The 19,194-nt window shown below is 41.0% G+C and overlaps 1 protein-coding gene across 1 annotated transcript in view; it reads left to right on the top strand.

The window, feature by feature from the left end:
• Positions 1–19,194, top strand: part of LOC145410035 (BRCA1-associated protein) — a 64,813-nt gene that overhangs the window by 11,143 nt on the left and 34,476 nt on the right. Inside the window, exons 3-8 of the mRNA XM_080280252.1 lie at positions 110–278; positions 2,844–2,976; positions 5,730–5,919; positions 11,680–11,815; positions 13,119–13,245; positions 17,980–18,003. Coding sequence (XP_080136378.1) covers positions 110–278; positions 2,844–2,976; positions 5,730–5,919; positions 11,680–11,815; positions 13,119–13,245; positions 17,980–18,003 — 779 coding nt within the window. The remainder of the gene's footprint in view (positions 1–109; positions 279–2,843; positions 2,977–5,729; positions 5,920–11,679; positions 11,816–13,118; positions 13,246–17,979; positions 18,004–19,194) is intronic.

The following is a 19,194-nucleotide window of genomic DNA, read 5'->3' as shown; positions in this document are numbered from 1 at the left end:
TAGCAAAAATATACTGTACTGTAATTAAAAGTATATCACTGGAATGAGGGGGTTAAACAGTTAAGTTAAGGAGTATGGTACACATCTTTTGACAATATTTTTTCTTAAGGCTGCAGCTGAGGGAAGCAGCCTTGTGGAGAGTGATCCCCAGGCTGAGGGTGGTGTGATGGAGAAGGGAATGACAGATGTACACACAGAGAGCAGCAGTGTCAGCTCAGGTGGAGTGCTGCCTAGAACCAGCAAAGAATCTACACCTGCTGCATCCAGTAGTAAAGAAGGTACTTAGTGCTCTTTTATGTATTAATTAAAATAAAGAAGGTGAAGGTGTAGGCAAGACCCCACATTTTGACAGTCATTTATGAGATGCTTGTTAGATCAGTTTAGCCTGCATTCCACTTTTCAGATTGGAGTTAGATGTGATATAAAAAAGCTAGGGACATTGCAGGCATGTTTTATCTTCATTGGGTGCTTCAGAAATTGTCATAAAAAACTAGGGGCTTGCCTTTCCCTCCCACAGTTTTAATGATACAAGCCTGTAAATACATTTTCACCTTGCCTTTCCCTCCCACAGTTTTAATGATACAAGCCTGTAAATACATTTTCACCATGTCATATTCTGTTCATCTGGTCTTTTTGATGTGTGGACTGAAGATATTTAAATCTTCAGTGAGTGGACCCATGGCAGAGGGTCTTCCTTATGATTCCGTAGAGTATAGCATGTTCGTCAGTTGCAGAATATGTAACAGTGAGTTGTGTATGGAGAGATGGAGAGAACACTTTATGGAATTGTTCAACATAGAGAATGGAAGTAATGCGAGTATAAGTGGCTGGGGAGTGGCTGGGAGAAGGAGGGAGGTGAGAAGACAGGAAGAAATCAGTAGGATAGAAGTTGTGGAAGCAATGAAGAAACTCAAATTGGGGAAAGCCCAGGAATTGATGGAATGTGTGGTGAAATGCCAAAGCATGGAGGAGAGATAGTAGTAGAATGGATGTGGAAGATGTGCAGATTGGCTTGGGAGGAAGGCAGAGTCGTGGAGGAGGTATAATTATTCCCTTGTACAAAGGCAAAGGGGAAAAAGAAGTGTGTGGTAATCATAGGAGCATTTGTCTTCTTGGTGTAATAGGAAAATTGTATGGTAGGTTACTTATTGACAGAGTTAGGGAAATAACAGAGGAATTAGTTGGAGAAGAACAGAGAGGCTTTAGGAAGGGAAGAGGTTGTGTAGATCAGATATTCATTCTTAGATCTTTAGTGGAAAAGTTTCTAGAGAAGGGAAAGAAGTTGTATGTGGCCTTCATGGATATGGAGAAAGCATATGACAGGGTGGATAGACAAGGATTGTGGAAAGTATTAAGAATATATGGAGTGGATGGGAAGTTGTTGAATGCTGTGAAGAGTATGTACGATGGTGCTAAGGCTGCAGTGCGTGTGGATGGTGAACTGAGTGAATTTTTCTCTTTGAAGGTTGGGTTGAAACATGGATGTGTCATGTCTCCATGGTTGTTCAATCTGTACATGGATGGGGTAATAAAAGAGGTACAAGGTAGGGCAGTGGATGTTGGAGTGGCCCTAGTGAGAGAGGGTAGTGTTTGGAAACTCCCTGTACTGTTGTTTGCAGATGTTACTGTGTTGTTAAGTGAAGACAAAGGGGAGCTGCAAGGCTTGGTGCATGAGTTTGGGATAGTGTGTAAGAAACGGAATATAAAGGTGCATGTAGGGAAGAGTAAAGTGATGGTCTTTGAGAGAGGTGAAGTCAGTGAATATACAGTGAGGTTGGATGGTGAGGAAATGGAAAATGTGAGTACGTTTAAGTACTTGGGGAGTGTGATGAGTAAGGATGGAAGTTTGGAGGGTGAAGTGCTTGAAAGGGTACAACAAGGAAGAAAGGTAACTGGTTCCTTGAAAGCAGTGATAAGAAACAGGGAAGTGAGCATGGAAGTGAAAAAGTTACTACATGACAGTATTGTGATACCAACTCTAACGTATGGAAATGAAGCTTGGACGTTGTTGGAAGGACACAAGTTAAGAGCGTGAGCGGTGGAAATGAGTTATTTAAGACGAGCCTGTGGAGTCACATGGAGAGACAGGCTGACAAATGAGGATATAAAGGAGAGTTATGGTGTGGATGTGGATGTGATAGGAAGCATTAGGAGGAACACACTGAGGTGGTTTGGCTATGTGGAGAGGATGGAGGGTGAGAGACTGACGAGGAGAGTGTATGTGAGTGAGGTGGAGGGGGGGAAGAGGGAGGAGGAGGCTGAGGATGAGATGGAGGGATGGAGTAGAGAAGTATATGAGAGAGGGGGGTGTGAGTTGGGAGCAGGGCAGTGAAATGGCAGGGCACAGGGCAACGTGGAGGTGATTTGTTTGTGGCCACCCTCTATGGGATTAAGGCGTCTGGTAATGGATGGATGGATGGAGTTGTGTATGATTGAAACCTGAAGATTTTTATGCAGTAAGATGTCCTATTCTACCTGATGGCACTGACAAGGAGCCTACACATAGTGGTGCTGTATACCCTGGGTGGAGCAGCTGTGATGTCCACCCAGGAGCCAAAGCTCCTTATATTTTCTAGCACCTCGCCATGGGAAGGACATTGGTCTGACTCTGGTGAGGTGCTGTCTACCAGAAGGGTGCCCTTGACCCCTACATGGTGCGTGTACTGTACAGTACTTCACAAAAATAATTGCTTACTTGTGGCCGATGGTAATGCTAAGCAAGACAGTCCGGGTTTAAGTAACAACAACAACAGCTTTACTTGATATGCAGTAGTTTTGTAGAGAGCCATATGAGAAAAAGCCAGCATCAGGTGACTGTATGGTACCCAACTTTTTGACTACAGGTACCCCTGGCCTTGGTGATGATGGCAGTGGAGGGGGTCGACGAGGACGAATCATTAAGGATCGTGTTACTTTTGTCTCAGGGAATCCCATGGTTGATGTCACACATGGCATCCTGCACCTCTACAAAGAAAAGTAAGTTTCATTCCCTTCCTTTAGCAGTACATTACTGTCTTTTTTTTTCTTTAAAATTAATTTTCAGTATAGATGCAGAATACAGTACAATAATCCCGTTTATCCAGTGCTGCATTACCTGACATAGTCCGAGACTAGAAGATTGCTCAAGTCTTTGATAAAGAGCAGCAAAAAGAAGCTATACCTGGCTGCTAGATGTAGAGCCAGTGGGAGGTATTGGTACCTTTAGTACATGCTAAAAAAAAAAAACAGTCAGAGGACAGTCTTTTAAATAACCTCGACAGCAGAGGAAGTAAAAGTGAGGGTTTCAGAGTAGCTAGACAGATATTATGCCATAATACGGATGTACAGCTATTGATGAACAATTTGTGAGAAATTATATTTTGTGGTGTGGTTATTGGTAGTGTGGAAATATGACGTTTTGTGGAAAGGTTTAGGAAGTGGAGAGATGATATGGGGCACAAGGGTTTAAGGGTAAATGCAGATAAAACAAAAGTGATGATATCTAGGGTTGGTGGCAGTACTGTCAAAGACGAGGGAGAGTGGCCATGTGCAGTTTGCCACAAGGGTGTGGGAAGTAATTCCATCTTGTTCGGTGTGTGTGATAAATGGTTGCATAAGAGATGTAGTGGTATGAGAGGTAGACTGTGAGATAGTGCTGATTTTATGTGTGCGGCGTGTCGGGGTGAGCAGGTGGAGATTGTCAGCCGTGAAAGGAATGAACTTGCTGGTGAATCTCTTGAGTATGTGGAAGAGTTTTGTTATTTGGGAGACATGTTGTGTGCTGGAGGTGGGACTAGAGCTAGCTCTGTGGCTAGGGTGAGAAGTGGTTGGAAGAAGTTCAGGGAGCTCTTGCCTTTCCTGACATTGAGAGGACTCTCCCTACGTGCTAAGGGGTCTTTGTATGCAGCATGTGTTAGGAGTGTAATGCTGTATGGTAGTGAGACCTGGGCAGTGAAGGAGGAAGATATTCGCCGGCTCAGATGTACAGAAATGACAATGATTAGGTGGATGTGCAGTGTGTCCCTGCGTCCAAGGCCTGGAGGGGCTGGGTTTACGATGGAAGAGTTGAGAGGTAGGATGGGACTGGAATGTATTGATGTTGTGATGTGGAGAGGTAGATTGAGATGGTTTGGACATGTGGAGAGGATGGGGGATGATAATTGGGTGAGGAAGGTGAGAAGTGTTAATATTGGGGGTGGGGTTAGGAGGGGTAGACCGAGAAAGACATGGGACGAGGTCATTAAGTGTGACCTCAGGGTTAAGGGACTGAACAGGGAGGCTGCAATGGATCGTGCAGCATGGAGAGCCGCCATTAGGTGACCAAGGCCGACACATGCAAGCATGTTGGAGCCTTTAAAAACAAAAATGAAAATGAAAACGTCCCATGTGGTGCCGTCAAGAGTTTTTATGAGGGTAGTGAAGCATGTGTCAGGGTTAATGGGCATCTAAGTGAATGGTTCACGATCAGTGTGGGCGTGCGACAAGGTTGTGTGATGTCCCCATGGTTGTTCAGTGTATATATGGATGGGGTGATTAGAGAAGTGAAAACACGAGTAATGGAGAGAGGGATGGCATTGGTAATGAATGGTGATGGATGGAATATCTCAAATTTGCTGTATGCTGATGATGCAGTACTGCTTGCAAGTACCGGACAAGAACTTGGTAGGCTAGTGCAGAGTTTTGCTGATGTCTGTAAGCATCGTTCCTTGAGAGTAAATGTAGAAAAGAGTAAAGTGATGGTTATTGAGAGAGAAGGTGACTCCCAGTGCAATGTAACAGTGAATGGAGAGAGACTGGAATTGGTGAGAGAGTTCAAATACCTGGGTACAGTGATAGAAAAGAGAGGAAAATGTGCAAAAGAAGTTGAATGTAGAGTGACACAAGGAAGAAAAGTAGCTGGTGCAATGAAGGCCTTGATAAACAGAGGCTTGAGTGTTGCAGCTGCACAAGGCTTACATGATGGAGTGTTAGTGCCAGCGTTAACATATGGATGTGAGACTATGGTGTGGCATGAAAATGAAAAGTCAAGAGTAAGAACAGTGGAGATGGGACTGCTGAGGAATGTAGGTGGAGTACACAGGGTGGATAGGACACGAAATAATGTGATTCGTGAAAGATGCGGAGTAAGGAAGGCGGTGGACACCAGAATTGAAGAGAGTGTACTGAGATGGTATGGTCATGTGGAGAGAATGGATAACAATAGAGTGGTGAAGAAGGTATATCTGAGTGAATTCAAAGGAGGGAGGAGGCGAAGTAGGCCAAGGAGAAGGTGGAGAGATATGGTGGATGAATGTATGAGGAAGAGAGGTTTGGAAGTCGGTGAGACTAGGAAACTGACAGGAGATCGAGCTGGCTGGATGAATTTTGTGAGAAGAAGTGCATGATCAGGAGTTTTTGGCACCTCTTTTTAACGTGGCAGCGTCTGGATTGACTCTTTCGGATACAATTATGTGAAGCTACAGAACGTGGTGAATGTTTTTGGAGTATCTGGTAGAGCCAGGATTCCGGGGGCTTGAATGATGAGTGAATGGAGCGTGGCCCATTGGATTGGGCAATTTTGGGCTGTCTGGACATTGCTACTCCTCACCCTGCCTTGGGTGGGAAAGGAGGTCTGGATGATGATGATGATGGTTACTGATAGCTCAGAAATCTGATGTGATTAGAGACCATAGTGACAGATTGTTATGGACTGACTGTAAGTGATTAACATACCTGCTGATACAAATAAATGTCCTAATGTTTCACAACAGCACCAAGACAAGCCTGGATGAGGGAGAGTGTCGGTCAGAGATGCTATGTCTCCTTGCTGTTCCTACCTCCATGACCATCCATGACCTTCTTCAGTTCACTGCACCCTGTTATTCTTCTATCCAACATATGCGCATCATCAGAGACGCCACCCCCAACCAGTACATGGTCCTCATCAAGTTCAGGACACAGGTAGAGTACATTAGAGACATAGGAGGAATTGTTATTTAGTACAAAAATCAGGAACAGAAGTAAAGAATACTGTGAAGAGTTCAACAGTGAGAGGTCAGAATTCACGAGAGGGTAAAGGAATGCAGCCATGTGGTTATGTTGGCTTAGAGAGAGAGAGAAAAAAAAAGATGCGAGTATGCTAATGATATTGTCATATGAAGAGAATGGACTTGAACATGGTGGTAAAAAGGGGTATAAGAGTATGAGAGTCTGAAGGTGAATGGAGGCATGGAAAGTCAAAAAGAAAAAAAAAAAAATGAATATGGTAAATTAATGCATGAGAAAGCATATGGCAGATTGGTGCAGAGTTTTGTGGATGTCTGTGAGCATCTGGAACTGAGAGTAAATATGGCCAGGTGCAATGTGGTTGTTCATGAGAGAGTAGGTGACCCAGTGTGATGTGATGGTGAATGGAGAGACTTGAATTGGTGAAGGAGCTAACAAACAATGTTTGTGGTATGATGAAAAGAAGTAGCAGAGAGTACAATAGTACAGGGAAGGAAGGTGGCTGGTGCTATGACCTTTATATAAAACACAGGGCTGCAAGAACCATGCATGAAAGTTCTAGTGCCTACATTTACATATGGGTGTGAGACTGTTGTGGCATGAAGATGAAAAGTTGAGAAAATGACCAAATAGGAAGACTGAGGAGTATGTGCAGAGTTTAGAGAGTGGAGAAGATAATGAGTACTGTACCGGGTATGTAATTTTATTTTTGAAAAATGTCGAATAAGAAAGTCTGTAGTTGCCATAGTCAGAGAAAGTGTGCTAATATGGTATGGTCATGTGGAGAAAATGAATGTGAATAGAATGGTGAAAATGTTGTAGTTATGTGTAGGAGTTTGAAGGTAGGAGGAAACATGGAAGACCAAGAAGATGGACAGATATGGTAAATGAATGTGTGAGAAAGTGAGGTGTGGAGGTTGATAAGGCCAGGGACCTGAAAGTGGATTGAGCTAGTTGGAAAAATTTTGTGCGGTGTAGTACATGACAGGGGTTTGGCACCTCTGTTTTCTCCTGGTGATATGATACTGGTAGTTGTCAGATTGACTGTAACTGGTAGGCAGACTAATATGAAGTGTACAAATGTGGATGTTTGTGCCTGTGACATGGATGCAGGATTCTGGGAACTTGAGTGTACGTAAATGAGAGTATGACCCACTCAATTGGGCAGACTTTTGCTAGTTGTCCCTCTATCAAGTTTTCTTGTTCTCATGACTTGCTCTTACCACCATCCTTAGGTGGGAAAAGAGGTCAGGATAATGGTAATAATAACTGATAGTGTGGCTGTATCCCATGGGCATTTATGAAGTGAATCTAGAGAAGAAAATAATAAATAAATGTTGATGGTTTTGGCCTGAAAAGCGGGGTCAAGATTTTGAAGACAAGAATGAATGAATGATTATGTTGCCCATTTGCCCCAGCAGTATGTTGGTAATTCTTTTCCTTAACTCATTCTTACATATTTCTGGATTCTGCCAAGCCCATTTTCATTTTTATAATGGGATATAAAGTTAGGATGATGGGGAATGATGAAAATTAAGTATAGAGACTTTGCTTACTGATAATATGCAGTACACAGTACTGTAGTACAGTGAGACCTCACTTTAACAGACCTGTTTTTTTCAAACTCCAGATATAACAGCCCCCTTGACCCTACCAGATAGTTTTTTTTTTCATATACTGAACCAAGTTCTGATATAGGAAGTGTATCCAGTGACCTATCGGACTAATTTGCTACATACCATACCGGTACCCAGGCCTTATATAGAAAGCATATGTGGCAGCCTACTGGACAGCCACTTGTGAGGTGGCAGACAGTGGAGATTTAAGATGTACAGTACTGTGTAGGCTGTAAGTCACGCATGATGCATCACATAATCAGTGCATGAGTGGTAGTCCAAGTCCTACAGCATTTCTGTGGCATTGACTTGACATCCAGTCTTCACCTTCCCTCCACCTTGGGAGATTCAAGTCCGAGCTGCTCTGGACCTCTCTCTCCTGAAGTGTCAGTGGTTGAGATAGTTACCCCTGATCCACCAAGAGACAATTTTGACTGTTAATATGTTGAAAAGTTTTGTATGTGTAAACAGTATATACTGTAGAAATTATAAGAGACATAAATGTTTTCTTATGATGTAAAGGCTTAATGGACTGTATGGCCATGTTGAAAAGACTGTGTTTTAAGTTACTGCGCTGTACTTTAACTACTGTACAGTTAAGTGTGTAAGACTAGTATACTAAAAATATGTTCTGAGTGGAGAGTGGGTTGAGTAGACAGTCATCAAGGTGGAGTGATCAGTCGCCGAGCACGTGGAGGAGGACTAAAGTCACAAGGTAAATGAAACCCATTTCTTGTATTTCCTCTTTTTCTCATTATTACGTATTGAAATGAGGGCCAACATTTGTTTTGTATTGCTTATTGATTGATTACTATGTACAGTATACACATAAATTTATATACAGTATATATATATATATATATATATATATATATATATATATATATATATATATATTTATATATACTGTATATATCAAAGAATACAGGCCAGACCCATACCATAATGATTTATTGATGTCTTATAATTTGTCCCATGTGGGGTACCTACTGGAATCATTTTTCACATATACCATCCCTAGTGACAGCATAGCGGGTTCCTGTTGGACATCTTGTATAATGAACTATCGGATATACTGTCCACCTTTCCCTCCAATTAGTTCATTATAATGAGGTCTCATCGTATTACACATTATACCCCACCTTAACCCCTTAAATCTAGTGATATCTTTAATAGTCTACATTATCTACTGTTAGATGATTTCATTACTTGACAAATTTCAACTTTTTATCTAGTTCAGAAATGAGAATGGGCAATTTGGGTCAAATTGACAGTGATGATTACAAATATGCTTTTACTTTCTCTATCATGCACAGATTTTCTAAAATTTAGCCTTGAAATTTATCTTCCACTAGTAAGAAATCAGTATGTTACGTTCACCTGGTTATGCGAATATTTTTAATTGAGAAATATTAATTGCGATGTAAAAGTATTATCTATCTATCTATCTATCCATTGCCAGACGCCTCAATCCCGTACGGGGTGGCCACAAACAAGTCACCTCCACGTCGCCCTGTCCCCCGCAATTTCACTGCCCTGCTCCCAGCTCACACCCCCCTCTATAATATACCTCTCCACCCCATCCCTCCATCTCATCCTCGGCCTCCTCCTCCCTCTCCCCCCCTCCACCTCAGTCACATACACTCTCCTCATCAGTCTCTCACCCTCCATCCTCTCCATATGGCCAAACCACCTCAGTGTGTTCCTCCTAATGCTTCCTATCACATCCACATCAACACCACAACACTCCTTTATTTCCTCATTTGTCAGCCTGTCTCTCCATGTGACTCCACAGGCTTCTCTTAAACAGCTCATTTCCACTGCTCTCACTCTTGATTTGTGTCCTTCCAGAAATGAAATCAAGTACTGTATATTATTCCACTGTTGTATGTAAATTTTGCTGTCAATACAGTACTCATATTGTTTTTTTATTGTTTCTTTTTGTGCTCTACAATGGTTTCCTGTGTCAGCATCCAACATTAATCTGCCATGATACCAGCACCAATTCTGCCTTGGTATCTGCGTTCCATTACAGCAATATCCTGGTGAAAACGGTCGCCCTGTTTGTCACTAACATCATCCAAGTATGTGGAGGAAAAAAGAAAATGATGTGATTGAAGAAAATGAATTTTAAGGGACATGCAGCATCCAAGTTCGTGGTATGCAACCAGGAGCTCTTCAACAATTTCCATGCAATCTTCACTGCGATGGCTGCTCAGAAAACCAGCACAGATTTTCATAAGAGACCTCCAAGCTCTAAGTTCATCTGCCTCGAGGGTTGCATCAGATTGACCGCCCTTCATCAGGCTAGGGATTTGTTGGCGAACGAAAATGCATTCCATGAATTTGATGTCGCTAATCTTAGGGAAGACTCCTCTGGTGTGAGAAGCCTCCATCTATCTTATCCAAGGCTTTAATGAAGTTTTTCATCAAGCCTAACTTGATGTGAAGAGGCAGAAGTATGATATCTTCTGCTTGGACAAGTGGTTCATTCCATACGTTGTGTACAACAGCTTCATAGGAACTTCAGGGAGGCCACTCACGCAGAATGTAGTGCTTCTGCACATCATGGCTGTCCCACAAACACAGGAAGCAACAGTATTTCATGAAACATCCCTGTAGGCCAAGCAGTAAGGCTGCCATTTTCAAATCGCTTCAGATTTTTCATTGGAATTCGTTGTACTCAGCCAAAACTAGAAGTTTTTGTATCGATTTGTATGTTTCCTTCATTTCAGGTGCAAAATCAAGTGGTATACTGTTTAACATGTTCCCATTGTGGGGGAGAACAGCCTTAAGACCTGATTTGCTGGAGTCGGTAAAAAGCCACCATTCGACAGGATCATGAATCCTTCCCAGAACTTTGAATAGACCTGCAGTAGTGCTACAATAGCATGCTCCTCTGTCTGACTTGAAAAAAATGTTCCAAATTTTTTGCCTCTTCCTGAAACTCATCACTTTTGTGTCTGGATGCAACAAGTTCCTTCTTGCAGTCTCAAAGCAAGTATTTCTGACTGTTGTTTTGATAAATATAGGTCACATACAATATCGTTAAGGTTGCCTTGGGTGACTGGGTGGGGTACTTTGCCAGATGGCTGACATTCTTGGTCAGAACCAGGGGCAACTGCTCCAGATGCTTTTCCATCTTCATTCTGATTTGAAGTCTGGAATACACATTTATTTGTTGGTGGCCTTGGAATGGGAAGGCCTGTGATCTACTGGTCTTATTGCCGATGGTAAATATGGGTAAACAGTGCTGTTTTTGTTTTTTGAAGAAAATCCCACAACTTTTCTCATGCAAAAGTAGCAGTCTGTTGTGTGGTCACCAGGCTCTATCCACACCATGCAAACTGTGAAAGGCTTCCCTGTTTTCCTTCCTGCTAGCCATTCGCGAAGAGAGTTGGAACAAGTCACGCAGGAGATATGGGGTGTCCATTGTTTGGCTTGGTCGCCAATTGTAATACCAAAATAACATAGATAAGCTATCTTTATAAGGGATGTGATCTTTCGTTTCTGCATCTTTGGAGTGAAACTTCCACATATATAACAGAAGGCATTAGGATCATTCACACATCCGTGAAGCATTGTCAACCCATAAATGTGAAATAAGTTATATTAAGCATAATGAATTTACACATTTTAGATAGTGGATGTAAACAGCTGGCAGTGTATCCGTTAGGTATTATACATTGTATATAAAGACGTATAAAAAGCACAAATAAAGCGATGAAAAGAAGGACCATTGTACTATAGGGATGTGTGTGAGGGTGCTGAGTTCAGAAAAAACTGTACATGCTAGAGCAAAATGAACATCATATTTGAGATCATTGCCACATAATTGCTTTGGGATACCCATTTTTGTTTATGATATGAAATTCTTGTGTAGTAGTGTTTTCTTTAACTTGGGAAGAGACCCAAAGTAGTGTAGAGGTTGATGGAGGCCATATCTAGCCCGTATTGTTTGGAATTCTCTTAAGCTGAGTAAAATTATCAGTGAGTAGCAGAAGGAAAGTGAGAAAAATGCTTCACCAGACTGAATAGGTTAATATTCCATGCTTTGGCTATATGTGTAGAATTGTTCAGTTAATGAATGTTGTTGCAGAGTGAAGCAGACATGTTTTACACTACATTCAATGGTCAGTGTTACAACAGCATCGAACCTGACATCTGCCGGCTGGTGTATGTGGCACGAGTAGAAACCACCAAAGAGTCTGAGAATGGTGGCCTTCCTATACCAGGTTAGCAGCAGAAAACTTGCACCCAAACTTATCACCTGCTGTTAGTACAATCCCACTATCTATAGGTTCTTGGCAACTTTATGTACTATATGCATATCTAACTATGTCTCACTGATGCATTAATTTCTTAGTGTCACAGATAGAACTTCCTTCCCACCAAAAATCACAAATCCTCAGGAAAGAACCATTGAAAAGTTCAGTTTTTGTCTGGTAAAATGCAAGACCTTCAGTTTCATGGCTGTTCAGCTTTGCTTTCGCAGACTTCTAGTTTAGCAAGGTACTGGTACGTTTTTTCCTATTAACATGTTTGAAAACTTTCAGGCTTTCTTATGGTTGTTTTGGAGTTTGACCATGAAGTATTGTTTTCAGCACACTGACAAATTACTAAGGAAACATGACAGATTTGCATCATAGCTATTAAAAGAAAACTGAAGGTTTTCTCATCCATGCACCTATGTTTCTGGAAACTGTCTGGAAACCATTGACTTTCTTTGAAAGAATGCTACTGTATAATTTGAGGGTGAATATTTTTCAGTAATGTCATGTGTCAGTTAGCAGGTGCCTGAGGGAGTTGTTAATTTTATTGTTCAGCTCTTGTCCACATGACTAAGAAGACCCATTGACTGCAGATAAGCAACTACCCCTGCAGGGTTGTCACATTGGTTTCCTGTACTCTTGATGTTGTGTAGCAGTGTCATGTACTGTTCATTGTATGTGTTAAGTCATGTGGAACTTTATACAAGTGGAGCACATGCTGTCTGTGATTCCACTCAACTCAAATTTAAGCTAATTACTTGGGAGGGCTGGATGTTGTCCTGATCTAAGCCTAGCTACGTGAACTTGATCAGCTGTATTTAAGGATACCTGTTATAGGTGGATGTCAGGAGGAGGTGAGGGGGGGCTTATAGTACTGTATAGTGTTCTGAAGGAGTAAATGTATTCACTGCATATGATAAAATATTGTAATTTGTGTCATCACTGGTTAGGCCACACAGCATAATGCGGGAAAATGTGCAGTCCAGATAATTACATGGTGTCTTGAATAGCTCAGAATCAAGAATTATATTCACATATGCATGTATTGTTCATTGGGAACATAACATATAACAGTCTGACCCTGCTTGGATCAGGCACCTGATGAGAATCCAAATCTGTCATATCTTCCTCATGAACAACATTTCCATATGTAAGCATAATTCTTCCATGCCATTTTAATCACCATTCAGCCATTATACGAAACTCCATTATTGTTAGATATAAAAGGAATCTAATTTTTTTTTTTTTTTTATGGGACACCCCACAGGCCACACAGAGCTACCCAACTGTCCTGTTTGCCTGGAGCGAATGGATGAGTCTGTTGATGGTATCCTCACGATATTATGTAACCACTCGTTCCATGGAGAGTGTTTGGCCAAATGGGGTGACACCAGGTAAGCATAGTTCTTAGTATGATAATTTTGGTGGTTATGACAGTGAGTTATATTCTTTTTAGCGTAGGAGACTGTAACACCTCTTCCTTTAGTGATATTTTCTGTGGATTACATCGCCTGTAATTAGAATGCCACAGTATGAGTGACAGCCTTGCATAGCTTCAACCCCAAATGGTGACTGGAGGTTTTTCAATCATGTAAAGCCATTAAGGGAAATATTTGGGTTGTTTGCCCATAAATGTACAGGACTATGGTAGCATATCCTCACACCCATGAACTTCCCAGGGGGTGGGGGGGGTTGTTCATCAATTGCAATCTGACTGGCTGAGCAGACTCATGAACTGCAGGCAAACAACCAGCCTTGCAAGGCTGTCATGTGCAGCAGGGTTGGTGATTTTTTTATTTATTCAATTTATTTGATTTTTCTGTTTATTACAGTATGTAGCTAATATTTCAAAAGCAGTATACTGAATACTGTTAACTTCCTGTCCTGTCTATCCACTGATGGTTCAGGCCGAAAACCACTGCCCAGAATCCAGATACATGTTCAAAGCCTGTCTGTACACTACTGGTGAAGGCTGAGTTGCCAGTGGTAATCAAGACAGCATATTCCAAAACAGGTTATATTACCACCCAGAAAAATCTTAAGCTGATATTATTATGACATGGCCTTAAGTGACCATGCATAGCCTATCTAGTTTTATAGCTATGATTTTTGTTTTATGGCTCATTATTTCAGATACAAATACTGTAAATTCAATACTTAGTTACATAAATTTAAAAATATTTTTTCTGTCATACAATGGAGCAATTTCTAATGGCACCATTCTCCGAAATCTGCTAACGTAATGCTTAAGTATCTAAATAAATGAATGCCAACACAAAGTTATACACAACTTTTATAAACCTTCAGATTTAATTTTTGTTAACTTTTTGATTTAAAAAAAAAAAAAAATCTATCTATAGCCCGACGCCCTAATCCCGCAAAGGGTGGCCGCAGACAAAATGCCTCCAAGTCACTCTGTCACCCACCATTTGACTCCCCTCCCCCCAACTCACCCCCCCCCTGCCTCATATACCTCTCAATTTATTTATTTATTTTTTTTTTAGCAAAAAAATCAATAATTTAGTCACATGATTAAATAAGTTTGATTTAATCAGTGCCAACCCTGCTGTGCAGTGAATCAGTGTTCCCTTGCAGCTGACAGTGCCTTGTTACAGTGAGTTGCAAGGAATAGTGTGGAGGTTTGGTTCTTGGATGGATGCTGCATTTGCATCTCTGCACCCAGTTAACAGGGGCATCATACCAGGCTCCGCTTCACTCCGTAATTTAGTTATATGGCTACCACCCAATTTCTTAAATCGTTTCTTGGGTTACAGGAAACCATTAGGCTTGTCACTCATTTTAGAGCCATTTGAAGTGGAGAGAAAAGTAATAAAAAGTGATGGGAAGGACAGGGAAAAGTCAAGACGATAGGAGGTCAGATACAAAGATAGAATGAAAAATTGTGGAAGGATTACATCAAGTGAGTGGATAATGGTTGCCACCACGTACCACCACCCCAAAGGGAGTAATATGGACTTGGCTGTTATTTACCAAGCATTATTTATTTCTTTTAAATACAGAGTTGACATCAGTAACACAAGAAGATACATGTGGGTAGACTGTTATGTAAATTGCTGAAGAAGAGCTATTCTAAAGATCCCAGAACCATAAAGAATATGGCCAACTAAAAAAAAAAAAAAAAAAAATGAACAGGTTGGTTGTGTATAACCAGTACCTCCCTTCACTAGTAATGAAGATTAATACAGCATTGGTTTGAGACGTTAACCCCTGCAGCAGTGACTTTTTTGTTTTATCTGTCATCACATTATTATAATCAGTTTAGATGTTCCTTCTAGTGAAGGAGTTCCTGGAGGCTGTTTGTAGCCCCTTCACAATAACAGATCTCTCCTAAGCTAAGTAAAATGTCTGGAGGTAGCATTCATTCATTCATTCATCCAATCCTACATTGCCCCATGAGGAGCGTAGAAGCCCGGGGCTATGCAAGTTGGTCCTGACATTTAAGATGAGAGTGACCAGCCTCATTCATCCCTGAGTGGCAGTACATGAGCAATAAACCCCAACCACCCCTTGAATATAAACCTTCACCGGCTCAATCCGACTGGAGCTCCGTAATTACCCACTAAACCACCAGGCGCCAAAATTTGGTTCTGTGGTTATCACCCAGCGTAGTAAATGGTTTCCTGTACAACAGGAAACCATTTGGCTTGTCACTCAGTGTAGAGTCACCTACAGGCAGAAGGAAGAGGAAAGAATGAAGGAAAGAAAAACAGAAGAGGGAGTGTAAAGTCACCCATAGGCAGAAGGAAGAGGAAAGAATGAAGGAAAGAAAGACAGAAGAGGGAATGTAAAGTCACCCATAGGCAGAAGGAAGAGGAAAGAATGAAGGAAAGAAAGACAGAAGAGGGAGTGTAAAGTCACCCATAGGCAGAAGGATGAGGAAAGAATGAAGGAGAGAAAGAAAGAAGAGGATGGAAGGAAAAAAGCATGGAGGAGAGGAAAGTGCAGACACCCGAGAGCAGCACTACATCGAGTGAGTGGATGGTGAGCGCCCCCAGTAGCAATAATAGAAAATAAATAAATCAATAAATGAAGGGAGTAACACTTCATTCCCTGATATTTTGGTTCCCTGATATATTGGATATTGTAGTATCTGTACATATAACTGTCAGTTCTTTGTAAGATTGTTAGTATTAAAACAGTATAGTAATGTATATGCTCATCATGCTCTTTGATATGACAGTGTAGTGTTGCATTATTATCAGCTAGTTATAGTAATGTATATGCTCATCATGCTTTTCGATATGACAGTGTAGTATTGCATTATTATCAGCTAGTTATAAATTGTTAAGTTAAGCCGTTGCAATATATTTGTCATATTATCTGAGTACCTGACTGATATTATACTTCAGTAACCACTTCCTCCAATGATGCATGTGTATAAATTTTGGTGTTGGTACCATCAAGCAATTTTATTTAGTTTTGGAGGAGTTAGGTATACCCTTCACTAACCCCTTCATTATAAGAGGTCTGCCTTAATTTGACTGATTTTACCTGATTGTTGCAAGAATTAATTTTAAAGATACATTGCCAGATTGATGGGGTTAATACTTTATATTTTATTGTGTTTCATCCTTAGGAATAAGGACCATTGGGTTAAGGATGTGACATTGCCACTGCCTAGCTTTTTTATTGGAAGTAACCTTATATCCTTAAAGGCACAGAATGAGTGATTTTGTGCATACAGTACAATTACAAGGTACTGTATGGTGCAGGATGAGGCAAATGATATCATACATGATCAACTATACTGTACTGTATAGCTCATGGTGCCCCAAGAAGCTTAATCTATACTGTAATTATCTGAATGTGCATATGACAAAACTGATAACAAGGTAATATCACATGCAAGCAATATATTGCATCCACGTGAAAACATCCATTCCAGCGTGAGGTAGAATCAATGGGCATTTTGCAATAGCCATCTTCTGTGGTGTCAGTGTTTCATGCAAAGTATGCACCAATACTCTTCTGATTAAGTACACCTGGGACTTTCTTTCCCCTCTGGGATGAAGGAGCCATTGTGTGAATCTTTCCACTGAATGAAATGTTGGAATTTGGTGATGGAATAAGAGAGAAAGAGTATGGCCCACATAATTTTTACATGTTGCCACCTCCATCCTAATTTCCTTCCATACTCTTCTGTCTTTCCTTCATTCTTTCCTTGTCCTTCTGCCTACGGGTGACTTTACACTCCTTCTTCTGTCTTTCTTTCCTTCATTCTTTCGTCTTCCTGCTGCCTGTGGGTGACTCTACACTGAGTGACAAGCCAAATGGTTTCCTGTACACCAGGAAACCATTTACTACGCTGGGTGGTAACCATATAACCAAATTTTGGCACCTGGTGGTTTAGTGGGTAATTATTGCGCTCCAATCGGATTGAGCTGGTGAAGGTTTATATCCAAGGGGTGGTTGGGGTTGATTGCTCACGTAATGCCACTTAGGGATGAGTGAGGCTGGTCACTCTCATCTTAAATGTCGGGACCAACTGCCTAGTCCCGGGCTCCTATGCTCCTCATGGGGCAATGTAGGATTGGATGATGGATGGATGGATAGATGTAAACAATGACTGAAAGAGAAAGGAATTAGGATCTGAACCTCCCACATCTCTTTGTATGTTTGGGGATGTCCAAAAGCTTGGAGTAGAAGGGTGGTTGAAAATGAGTTATAAATTTATCTTGTGCAGTTTTAGCATGTGGAAACATATTTTCAAAGTTCCAAAGATTGCATAATTAACTACTGGTATATAATTTAGCAACAGTCTTCATGTATACTGTACAGTATTTCCCCCTGCCTATATGACTGCAGCCTTTTAAACTTAGTGTGTCCAAGCTTCTCATAATGAACAAATCGTGATTTATTTCTTTTCCCCTCTAGAAAGGGCAGCTTCTTAGACTTTGGGCCTTAGTTTTTTTTTTTTTTCCCAAAAAAAAATTTATGTGTAGAGAAAAAAGGTGTTCCCATAAATGTTGAGGACTTCGGAAGTCCAGCCTTAGGCTCTTACTTGTCAAAGAGGTTTAAATGGGACTGGCGTCCATTTTACCTTTTGTTGGTACAGATGAAGTGGCATAGGAACTAAAATTGACTCTTTTGTTGTGGGTCACGTCCAGGCACCAGTCTTCAGGGGCCCTCGTGTAAGTCCCCCGGCCCTCTTTCTGGAGCACCCACCTTTCTCAGATCTCTTCCATTCAAGAGTACAGATAATTGTTTTTAAAGTGTCACAGGTACCACATTTACAGTGTTATGATGGGTCTCACATCAGGTGTTTCTTTACGTCTAGAATTATTTTGGTCTCGGGTCTTGTGACACTTTGATGACTCACTTCACTGATGTTTGCCACACAGCAGGAAATATGGTTCAGCTGTTATTGGTCACAGACTGTTTGGCTTCTATGGGCTATACTGTTGGACACATTACACTCCTCACAGTAATTGCATGCATGGACTGAAAGTGTTGTAATAAGCTAATGACAAGGGTATAACATGAATGCATTAATATATGTGGGAAGATTAAGTGCTTGTGTCAAGTATAATTTAGTGCTACTTGTTTTCACAGTAACCACTGTATTTCTGCAGTTCTTGTATTGTTATTATTGGAATACTTCTCTTGACTTTATGCGTAGAGCTGAAGTATAGTAGAATTCTAAATATGGAAGTGAGCATAATCTCTGTAATGATAGAGCACAGTAGCAAGAGGTGTACAATATTAGGTGTGTTGGATCTTTCACATACTGGGATGTGCCCTGTTTTTATGTGTAACCATCACAGAAAGCTACTTTGCATGTTACCCTTTCCTTGTTATACTGATTATTAATTAAATTAACAGTTTATTGGCATAGGGATGGCAACCCCCACTACTTAGCACGTGTGTTGCAAGCAGCCTTTTACCTCGTACAGCACAGGAGGAGAAGACTACCTCTGGTTTCTACTCTAATCTAAATTAAGTCCTCAGAGAGGTCAAAGAGCCTGGCTCAGTATCTCCTCACCCACATGATCATGGAAAATTTGGTTTGGATAATGATAGATAGTCTATATATGTGTACATACTGGAAGCAGAGCTTTCTTCGTTGTGTTTGCTAAGGCCGTCTGTAATACCATTAGTAGATTCCTGATTTCATCATGGAGGGAAGCTGATATAGTTATCCATTTATCACTGCACTGATTCAAGTTGCTAATTTCAAGTTTTAATATTTAATGAAGGTAAGGTAGATTGGAATTGAAAGATTCAGTGTCATGGATAGCTATCAAAGCAGTTCATCTATGTGAATGCTAATGTACTGAAATCTGCACAGTGTAATGCTTCAATAAAAATACCTTGCTTTAATC

This window comes from Coenobita brevimanus, chromosome 84 (assembly GCF_032717465.1).
Source record: "Coenobita brevimanus isolate Jiangsu-jjx chromosome 84, ASM3271746v2, whole genome shotgun sequence".
In the NCBI taxonomy this organism is placed as follows: domain Eukaryota; kingdom Metazoa; phylum Arthropoda; class Malacostraca; order Decapoda; family Coenobitidae; genus Coenobita; species Coenobita brevimanus.
The sequence above is the reverse complement of the archived record's forward strand: the minus strand, read 5'-3'. Positions and strand labels throughout refer to the sequence as shown.